The sequence below is a fragment of the Neofelis nebulosa genome, chromosome X, assembly GCF_028018385.1.
Source record: "Neofelis nebulosa isolate mNeoNeb1 chromosome X, mNeoNeb1.pri, whole genome shotgun sequence".
Lineage (NCBI taxonomy): Eukaryota > Metazoa > Chordata > Mammalia > Carnivora > Felidae > Neofelis > Neofelis nebulosa.
Window position 1 is genome coordinate 123956878 of NC_080800.1, and position 10690 is coordinate 123967567.

Here is a 10690-nt window from a genome sequence, read left to right on the forward strand (position 1 = left end):
AGACCCTGACCACCTATCTTCCTCCCTAGGGAAAAAAAAGTCCAGCTGGAATGCAGTTCCCACCGAAGAGCAGAGCGGGGGGGGGGGGGGGGGGGGAGACGGGAGGTTCCAGGCCCGGAACCAGATGGGGGGGGGGGCGGTGAGCAGGGTAGGGCAGGGCCCCAGGGAGGGCCTGGGAGCCTGCCGTTAAAGACTCCCTACCTGTGAAGATCTGAATTACAAAGGTTCTTAGACCCCTCCTGAAAGGGTCGGCCTCCAGTAAGATCTTCACAGCAGTACCCTTAACATATTTTAAAAGATTCTAAAACTTGGCCCCACCCCGTATCCACTCTGGCTGCACTTGAATGAAATCTCGAAAGGAGGCTGCCCAGGTTGAGCCTCGCTGAGGCCGCGTTTAAGCCTTGGGCAACCCCAGGAAGACCTGGGGGTAGGGTGGTGCAGTAGGGGAGGAGTGGAGAAGAAGGTAGGGGACTAGGCTTTCGTTTTTGTTGTTGAATGATGAGGACTGTCTTTAATCTTTTGGGGGCCTTGAGTTGGTAGGAACTGAAAACCCCGTTAAACAGCATTTGCCACACTTTCCCTATTTCCTATTTACTTTCAAGCTTTCCCCAGGAAGCCAAGCAGCTTAGGGGATTCTGGTTTGAGGTTCCCCTTCTGTGGCTGGGGTTGGCCTGGTGCTGGGCCTCAGAGGTGATTAATGTGGTTAAAGTGCTTTCCAGTGCCGGCCAGGGCAGAAAGAGGCCCAGAATGCCCTCCATCACCTTGACCAGTTGGAGCTACAAGTCACGTGGCCCTGGGCTTTGCTGCAGACGGAGGAGGCAGGCTGCCTCCGGCCCCCTGAGTCCAGGCCATGCCTGGGCACCACTGACTTTTAGTCACTTTTTTCAACTTCCAGACTGGTCTTTAGCCCTTCCCAGGTGGTGATGACAAGCAGACCACCTTCAGGCACCTCGCTCACAAGCAGACTGCACAGTGGCTAGGGTGGATAGGTGGGCCAGATCACCTTTGAGAGATGACACTGAGGCTGAGAGAGGTGAGGTGACATAGCTAAAGGCAAACCCAAAGTCACTGACAGACCCCAAACCCAGGACCTTGCCTCTGCCCCACCCCCACATCCCCTCACCCCCCTTCTGAACATGGAACTGAATTATGAGTTTCTGCTGAGGTAGGACATAGAGACTTGGGGTGATATGTGCATTTTGGGGGGGGGGGCAGTAGGAGCAAGGAACCATGGCAACCATCTTCAGATCTCTGACTCACTCAGCCATGTCATAATCATGTTCTGTGAAGTTCTAACGACAGTGTCCATAGGCGTTAGCTTCTGGACAAGCGCTTCGGCTTGATAGAAGGAGGAACTTTCTCAGGAGCAGAGATGGAAATCATTCCTTTGAAGAATACGAACCCCTTAATCATTCGAAGTATGTCCACAGAAATAGGAGACCAATGGGCAGGGCTGTGGCAGGGGGTGGGGAAGAACGGGTCTTGAGGGTGGTGTCTGGGCACCACTTACTGTACAGTCTCTTTTAGACGGGGCCTTCAGGCTGCTGTCTTTGGGAATGCCCTCAGTGTGCCCTGGTGGGAGTGTGTATACATGCGCTGTCTGTGAGTTGCCTCTGCTTATAAGTGTGAACCTCACTATCCACCCAGGGTCCCCCCAAGTAGTGCCTTGTGGGCTCTGAAGGTTGACCACTCTGGTTCCCCCACCTTGGTACCTGCCAGCTGCTAAGTGCAGCTTCCCGATGTGGCCAGTACACCAGGCGGTGGCTGGATCAGAAGGAGACTCCTGTCCTACCTGAGACCCCAAGTCACATCTCGGGCCTAGAAAGGCCTAACGACATTGAGAGGCTAGGGCACTCTGGAGGAGGGGAGACAGTGGTCAGATCACATGTGGAGACCCTGCTCCCCTCTGGGAAGGGCAGAGACAGGGCAGGAGGGAGTGGTCTGGGCAGGTTGGACCCTGAGAGCCACATCGTGGTAGAGCCTGGAGCCGTTTGCCTGGAGAAGACACCTGGCCTGCCATGAAATCCCTGAAGGGTAAGAGATTGTGCTATGTGCAGGATGGTGACCCCAAGGCTCAGAGATTGCCTGAGATGGAAGAGACAGCCCCAAAGTGAGGTGGTAAGCTCCCCAGGAGTGGAGATATGCAAGCAGAAGGTAGGCAACCACTCAGCTAGCTCTCACAAGACAAGGCAAAGGATTGGACCAGGTGGCCTTAATATGTTTGCATTCCTGAGAGTCTTTAAATTGGGGACCTGGGGAAATGACTTGTTGCTTGTCAGCTTTTGTCAAAAGTGGCACTACCTTGTGTTTTGGTCTCAGTTGGATCCCTAATGATGGAAGCCTAGCAGTGCCAGATGCAAGGGCTCAGGCCTTCCCAGGGGGCTCAAAGAAGCTGGCAAGAGCTGGGTGGGGGTAGCAAGGAACATGACTTGCGAAGTCAGCTCCCTTGCCCGCCTCAAACTCAGACACAGTTTCTGGAAACGGCATTTAGAACACTCATCTTCTGGTGGGTCTCATTTCTAAATATGTGAATTATAAATAGCTGGATATCTTGGCTCAAATGCTTTAGAAAGGGAAATTCCTATAGAAAAGCTCATGATTCCTCTTACATTGTTTTCTCCAAATTTCAACCCTTAAAATGTGCTCCTTTTCCTCATCCTTCGTTTTTCTTCCATTCTTTCCAGGAAGCTTGTGGCACCTCAAAGAGGGAAGGGCCCTCATATTTCTCAACAAGGCTGATACTAGCTTTTGGAGTGGGAAATGACTTCCTTGTGTGTGATTGTCATGTGCAGTGCAGAACATTTAGCATCACTGGCCATCCCCTTCTCATAAAATTCCAGCAAGGACTCCCAGTCATGGGGCACTTCCAAACACCCCTTGCATTTTGAAAACCATTGCCTGACCCCTCCCCCCGAAAAGAAGTGACTTGCTGGAGGCCATATCACCAGCTAGTGGCAAAGCCAAGGCCAAGTAAAAGCCCATTCATTTATTCCAACAACTTTTATTCTTCACCAAGGTGTGTTATCAGAAGAGCAGAGGGAATGTGGGTCTGAACTGAGGCAGCTGAGAGGGGGTCCCTGCCCACAAAACTACAATGTCTCACAATTTTTCTGCTTTTGCCAAACTCCGTTTTCCTCCTCTAGCCCACCTAGCTTGTCCTTTCCGCGAATGCAGGCACAAATCGACTTTCTGGCAGTTAGTGCAGAGAGCCTAGCCGAGCGCGATCCGCAGGAGCGCAGTCCGGTCCCCTTCGGGAGGGGTAGCATGGCCCTAGCGCCTATATCTCGAGGTGTTGGCGAGCGAGCTGCTGTCTTCCACCTGCAATGAGGAGCCAGCGAACTGAGGCAGGGTCCCCGCCGCAGAGCTGTGTCGAAACTGGGTACAGGTGGAGGACCGTCGACCCTTGCCGCTCGGTCCCTGGAGGTTTTCTGGGGCTGAGGGGCTGCCTGGGGGCCAGGGGACCGGGCCAGAGGCGCCCAGGCCGCAGCGGGGCGGGAGCAGAGGCTGGAGCAGCCGGGCTCGACCTCGTCTTCCCACGCCAGAGGCCGAGGCCTCCGGGAATGGCGTGGCCACCCCTCCAAAGTCCTTTGAGATCCCAGCTCGGTTCAAAGGGGTGGCGGGGGGCGGTGTGGAAAAGCGAGAATATTATTATTCCTCTGTTTTGCCTCAGCAGCCAGCGCCGGCGGGTTGTTCTGTTTGAATGAATGATCCCAGCGGCCGCGCCCAATGGGCGCCCGCGCCTGTTTAATATGCATGAGGCCCGCGGCCAATGGCCGGGCGAGGAGGCTGTTTTAAACGGCGGAGCCCGCTGGCCAATCAGGCGGCTCTCGTGGAGGCAGCTAGCGCGAGGCTGGGGAGCGCTGAGCCGCGCGTCGTGCCCTGCGCTGCCCAGACTAGCGAACAATACAGGTACGTTTCGCACGGCCCGCGCCCGCCGCCGCCGCCGCCGCCGCCGTCGCCGCCGTCGCCGCCGCAGAGCCCGCACAACTTTCCGGCCCGCGCCGCCGCGAGCGCGCCCCGCCGCCGCCTTCCCCTGCCTGTCGTCCCCGCGCCCTTCCCGCCCCTTCTTCCTTCTTGGTAGGTGGCGGGGAAGGAAGAAGCAATTCAGGTGTTTCAACTTTTCAATGCTTCATCCTCAGCTCCCCGCAGTCGGGGCTGAGCCCCCCTTCGGGGAGCCGCCCTCGACCGCCGCCCTGCCCCCGCCCCCCAGAGCAGCGGCCGAGGGACCGCGGACCCCAGAGGCCAGATGTTGGGGCAGCTGCGGCGGCGGCGCGAGCCCAGGGGCGGCTGCGGGCTGCGGGCTGGGGCGGCGCGCGTCCCGGCGCGGGGCGGCGGCACTGGGAAGGGGGCCGGGTGCTCCCCGGCCCGGGACGGACTCGGCGGGGGACGGGCGGCCGGTGCCCGCCGGGGGCTGCGGCGCAGGCAAACTTCGCTCCCGGGCTCGGCCGGGCGCCGCGCGGGCCCGCGGGCTGCACTGCTGCTTCTGCATTAACATGGCCGTCGCGGGAGCGCCCGGCGGCCCGGGGGTGCGCGGGCCGGCCGCCCCCCGCTCGTCGCCTGCCCGCTGGCGGCCACCGCCACCGCCGCCGCCGCCGCTAACATGGCTGGCGCGATGCTGGGCTCCGGCGTGGGGAGAACGGGCGGGCGGGGCTCCAGAGCGGGCTCTGGCCTCGGCCCCGGTGCCCGCGGCCCGGGGCTGGCGGCGTGGAGGGCCGGGGGCGCCGCCGCGGGCCCCGGCGCGGCCGAGCGTCATGGCTGCACGGGCGCCTTTGTTATCCCGAGGAGTGCGCCCCGCGCCGGCGGGGGGGTGGGGGGTCCGGCCCGCGGCCCCCGCCGCCCCGCGCCCCCGGGCGGCCCGGGCGGGGCGGGGCGGGGTGGGGGCCGGCGAGCGGGCGGCGGCGGCGGCGGCGGCGGTGGCGGGGCCGGGACCGCTTTGTTCGCTGCCGCCGCCGCCTGCGCCGGCCGCGCGCGGTTCAGCCATTTTAGCGAGCGGGGCTCGGAGGCACGGCGGGCGCCGCCGCAGCCGTCGCTGCCGGCCCGGCTCCGCGCCCTCGGCGCGCTGCTGCCACCGCCGCCCCCGGCCCCGCGCGCCCCCCGGGGGTGGCAGCGGGGGATTTCAGGGGCAGTTTCTTTCATCAGGAAGCTTTTGACAAAATGGAAGGTGAATTATGGGTGTCCGGGTGACCCAGCACGGGGCCGAGCCCGGCTGCCCGCTGCCAGCCCCGGGCTCCCCTGCGCCCCGTCCCGCCCCACCCGCACAGCCACTGCGGGGCCCTAACGCAGCCCCTCGGTCGGTCCCTGCAAAGGGGAGCGCTTTAGTTTTACATGATGACCTTGGGTGTGGGAAAAGGAAAAGATGGCGGGAAGCTGGGGGGGTGGGACAGGGACGATGACACGCCACAGCTGCATTTTTATTTGGAAACTTTGGAGAAAGTATTCCTGGCTGGACATGCGTTCCGCTTTACAGATGAGCAAGACTAGCCCTTTTGGCATCCCCTCCCCCTTTAGATAATGACAAAGTGACGGATTTGAACTACTAGTACAGGGATAGCTGCTCACTTGCCAGATCACCTTTCTTGCAAAAGCCATTTTTATAAGCCAAAAACGCGTCACCAATAGTGAAATTTCAAATGTTCCCTATTTACAGTTCTGCTTTGATCTCGCGTGTAGCAGCGGTGACCATATTTTTGTCTGTAACACAGGAGTTAAACAGCTGACAGCTAGCCTTAAGTCATTGGTCTCAAGCTTCTGGCATCCGCCCGCACCCCTACAAAGGTGTCCTCCCCGCGCCCTTCCCAGTTTGTGGTTGTAGTTTTCAAAGCGTAGCAGTCGCTCTGAATCGGAATGTAGCGCTCAGCCACCCCACTTGGGTCGGTTCCATTTGGAGAACTTGATCGCTCTCGGAGAAGTAACTCGCAAACCAGCGCGCTTCATGCTGGTCAAAAGTTAAATGACAAGCGACAGTGAAGCTGATTTCCTCCCCACTCTGCCTTCAGCTGCCAGTGGCATCAGGCATTGGGTGGGGGGCTGCTTCCTCATGGCAACGTTAATTTTAATTTTGCTCTGCCTTTGGTATGTCTCCTAGGTCTGCTTTAGTCATTGTATTTGTTTTTCTTTGTCTCTCTGCCTTCATCCATCACAGTCAGGATGGCTAAAGGTGATCCCAAGAAACCAAAGGGCAAGATGTCTGCTTATGCCTTCTTTGTGCAGACGTGCAGAGAAGAACATAAGAAGAAAAACCCAGAGGTCCCTGTCAATTTTGCAGAATTTTCCAAGAAGTGCTCTGAGAGGTGGAAGGTACTTTTCTTTTGTGTCCTTCAAGGTAGTCTTAGTTGGATTTCATATGCAGGGGGTTACTCACTTCCAGAGTAGCCCCATGGGGCTGTTTTCTTCCTCTTGGACTCATCTTGCCTGTTCTTTGCAGACAATGTCTGGGAAAGAGAAGTCTAAATTTGATGAAATGGCAAAGGCAGACAAAGTGCGCTATGATCGGGAAATGAAGGATTATGGACCAGCTAAGGGAGGCAAGAAGAAGAAGGACCCTAATGCCCCCAAAAGGCCACCGTAAGTGACTGTAGGATTCAGGATAACAGTTAAGAGCTTTCCTTCTACCTGAAAGATTTTAAGAAGACACGTTACCTAAAAAACGTTGAGATACACTGCAAAGTATTCCATACTTGGGGCTTTAACAAGGCTGGGCCAGGGAAGTCCGCTGTTAAGGCTGAGTATTTGTGAGCTGTGTGCTTCTGGCTGCCTGTTGGCCTTTCTGTTGGGAAGGAGGCAGCCTGGTCTGGGCATCAGGGTCCTTAGGCACGTTTTCTCCCCTTTTCCCAGTAACTGAGAGACTGAGAAAGCACCAGGTGTTTTTGAAGCATCTTAAACCTTCTGGAAGCTACCACTTGGTCACGTTGTCAATATGGTATCACACATTACTTTAGGGGGGTGTCCAAGCGGTAGGAAGCATGTGAGCTCAGGAATGGGATTTTTGGCTTAAGCTCACGTTTTTGTGGGTTCTCATCTAACATATACAATTTTCTCCCCCCAAGGTCTGGATTCTTCCTGTTCTGTTCAGAATTCCGCCCCAAGATCAAATCTACAAACCCTGGTATCTCCATTGGAGACGTGGCAAAGAAGCTGGGCGAGATGTGGAATAACTTAAGTGACAGTGAAAAGCAGCCTTACAACAACAAGGCAGCGAAGCTGAAGGAGAAGTATGAGAAGGTGAGGCGGACCAGCTGTCCCCAGGCTACCAAGCTGGATGGGTGGGCAGTTAGCCGCCCTGGGTGTGGGTGGGTGGGGGGTGTGAGGTTGCTTCGGTGGGCTGAGTAGTTAGCATAGCTTGTGAGGGACCATCTCCCTGCAAGATCGGCCGCGAGTGCTGGCATTCATGCTTCAGACAGAATCTGGTCTTTGGGACAACTGCAGGCAGGCTTAAAAATTTTGATGACATGGGCCGCCGTGGGCGGAGGACTTGGTAGCGCTGTTTAACACCCCTTAACTTTTAAATCTGAGCGCCTTAGAACCAAATTTGTATGTATCTGAAAACCTACTTCAGATAGCTGCCCTGTCGTACGTGTTGTCCATTCCTGCTTTCTTACTCTGAGGTGGGATGGCATGTTTCCATCATTGCCTAAAACGGCTGTGGGAGAGCTTGTCTGTTCACTTGGAATGTGTCCCTGTTCCTTCCAGGATGTCGCTGACTATAAGTCTAAAGGAAAGTTTGATGGCGCAAAGGGTCCTGCAAAAGTTGCCCGGAAAAAGGTGGAAGAGGAAGATGAAGAAGATGAGGAGGAAGAAGAGGAGGAGGAGGAGGAGGAGGAGGATGAATAAAAAAACTGTTTATCTGTCTCCTTGTGAATACCTTAGAGTAGGGAGCGCCGTCATTGACACCTCTCTTATTTGAGGCGTGTCTGTTGCCCTCGTTAGGTTTAATTACACAATTGGGTCATGGTCATATTGTAGTCTCTTCAAAGTGCTCTAGAAATTGTCAGTGGTTTACATGAAGCGGCCATGGGGGTCTGGAGCACCCTGAAACTGTATCAAAGTTGTACATATTTCCAAACATTTTTAAAATGAAAAGGCTCTCGTGTTCTCCTCACTCTGTGCACTTTGCTGTTGGTGTGACAAGGCATTTAAAGATGTTTCTGGCATTTTCTTTTTTGAATTTGTAAGGTGGTGTTAACTCTATGGTTATTGGCTAGAAATCCTGAGTTCTCAACTGTACATATCTATAGTTTGTAAAAAAAAAAAAAAAAAAAAAAGGACAGAACAACCGAGACAAAATCTTGATTGATGCTCCTTGCGTGGCTTGAGGCTGTGGGGAAGATGCCTTTTGGAGGGGCTGTAGCTCAGGGCATGCACTGTGAGGCTGGGCCTGTGGACACTGCAGTGGGCATCTGTTTAGCTTCAGGTTGTCTTGTTTCTGTATATAGTGACCTAGCATTCTGCTGGCATTCTTAGCTGTGGAAAAGGGGGGGTCAGCTGGCATGAGAAGTGTTTGGATCTTTTTTAGTTAAGTGCGGTAGTTTTAAACTTTTGAAACAAACCGTAGAACCCTTCATTGTCAGCAAAGCGAAGAGCCACTGCATCAATGAGAGTTCAAGAACCTTCTGTACTAAACACAATTTGCAACGTTCTGTTATTTTTTTGTATGTTTAGAATGCTGAAATGTTTTTGAAGTTAAATAAACAGTATTACATTTTTAAAACTGTTCTCTACTATAACAGTCTAAATTTCTGACTCCCAGCAGTCTTAGCTAACAACCCCCTCCATTGTATTTGGGGACTTGCCTCCCTGCACATCTGGTATCTTCTCTGAATGTGGCCAGCTTACTTAGAATGGAGATGAAGAGGCTACTTGAAGGTATTGCATGATTTTGTTTGTGTCTGAGTGGCATAAGATGAAGTCTGAACTGCTGAATGTAGAAGCCAAGATAACTTGACCCAGGCAAGTTTTAGCAGCAGCCTTCAGAGGTGCAGGAAGGTGGGTGGTTAGGATTGAGGCTGACTACTATGCAGGGCTTTTTTTTTTTTTTTTTTTGCCTCCTGCCACCGCCCTCCCTGCCCCCCATGCTGTGGGGCCAAATTCATTGCTAAACAGCGAAAAACAATCTCCTAAGGGTATGGTGTATCTCGTTCAGGCTTTCTTTTTCTTCTTTCATCGCCCCTGCCCCCAGTACATGTAGCAGAATACCATTCTGCTCAACAACCACAACACCATTCTGCACAGCTATCGCTTCTGTCTACCGGACCCCAGTGAGGGGGGAAGGGTGGTGGGGTACGGAGTGGTATCCATTTGTTTTCCTACCTCTTCAAGGAACGAAACAGCCCAAGGAAGCTGGCTACGGGTGGCGTTGCAGGCTCCATCTCAGGGCACCTGAACTGCAGGCAGGCTGCCAGGATCAGTTGTTTCTAAGCATCACACGCGTCATATGTGAGGTTGGATGGCCTGCCCACAATTGGCATTCATTGATTGCAAACATAGGTGGTTGTTACATGTTGTTAACCTGGGAGAAGCTCGGCTTGTGTTTCAGTGGTTATTTCATGTTGGTGGCTGGTGGAACATTCTGTCCAAGTTGGGGCAGGGGGTGATGCGATGGCTACGGTGGCTAGTGGTGGTGTGGAAAACCCTTTTGAGGGCTGACTCATCTTCACCATTGGCAATAGAGGAAACTATATTGTGGGTGAGCATTAGTATCACCTGGCATGAATACTCTGTTATGTTTGAGGCTGTGAAGCACTCGGGAGTATTTTCGTGACATGACTCAGGAGAAAGCAGCTTTTTTCTTAAAATTCACTGTTTGGAAACTTGCATGCCTCTGCAGGCTGTGTCTTCCCCACCCTGTCCGGTCCTGGATGGGTATGTCACGGTCATGGTCACTGGCCCAACTGTAATCTGTATTCATAGCCATTGCTTTTCACATCAGAACCATTTGTCCTAAATGTGTTTTTCTAGCTCCTCTAGAAAACGACCACTAATTGAAAAACCCTTGGTCCTGAGGTTTGCCCAGAGGCACTTATTCCAGGATTAACCCCCTGCCTCAGCCATGCTCTTGTTGCTTTCATCTAGCCATGGCTTGGCATCGTAGGCTAAAACTGCTGCCTCCTGACATACAATGTACCAGGCTAAGATTTGGGAACCGGTCAACCTCATCAAACGTGGAAGAGAAGCTCAACTTGTAATCCCAAAGGAAAGCTAACTTGCTAGGTGGTGACTATCTGGTTGTAGCTAGACAGGCCAGCTATGCAAGGGGATGACACTTTTGTGCCCCTCCCCCTTGTGCTGAGTGATCTTTGACTAAGGAATTTAGTTCTAAAGATTCCAGCTAAGGCCACTTGGTCCATGTTTTCACCCCAGCACAAAGTGGCTCCTCTCAATGGTATGATGGTCTGTAGCTTCTCTGTGAAGTTACAAGTGGATGGTGTCACCACTTAAGGCTTCTTGCAATGTCAACCTATTACTTTTTTTTTTAATCAAAAGGACGGTACCTGCTTTCTCTAACCACCTCTCTCCCAACCCCATTACCCCATTTTTGAATGATGTTTTATCCTTTGGAAAGAACAAGGCCTGTGATGTAGCAACTATTGTCTGTGTCTCCTGTGTGTCTGTTCTTGTCACAAATGTGTTTGGGGACATTGGATGCATTCATTTTCTGTAATAAAGTGTCTTAATCAGTCTTCCCAAAAAGTAA

General features: G+C 53.8%; 1 protein-coding gene across 3 annotated transcripts; it reads left to right on the forward strand.

Annotated features, from left to right (window-relative positions):
* Nucleotides 1-1309: 1309 nt before the first annotated feature.
* On the forward strand, nucleotides 1310-10690 carry HMGB3 (high mobility group box 3). Of its 3 annotated transcripts, none has more exons than XM_058713144.1 (5): nucleotides 1310-1418; nucleotides 6143-6297; nucleotides 6425-6564; nucleotides 7047-7221; nucleotides 7690-10690. In XM_058713144.1, exons 1-5 carry the CDS (start codon nucleotides 1373-1375, stop codon nucleotides 7828-7830), a joined length of 657 nt encoding a protein of 218 aa, XP_058569127.1. In that variant the 5' UTR covers nucleotides 1310-1372; the 3' UTR covers nucleotides 7831-10690. The 3 variants fall into 3 exon arrangements, with proteins under 3 accessions (XP_058569127.1, XP_058569128.1, XP_058569129.1); XM_058713145.1 differs by lacking the exon at nucleotides 1310-1418 and adding an exon at nucleotides 3812-3909; XM_058713146.1 differs by lacking the exon at nucleotides 1310-1418 and adding an exon at nucleotides 4005-4108.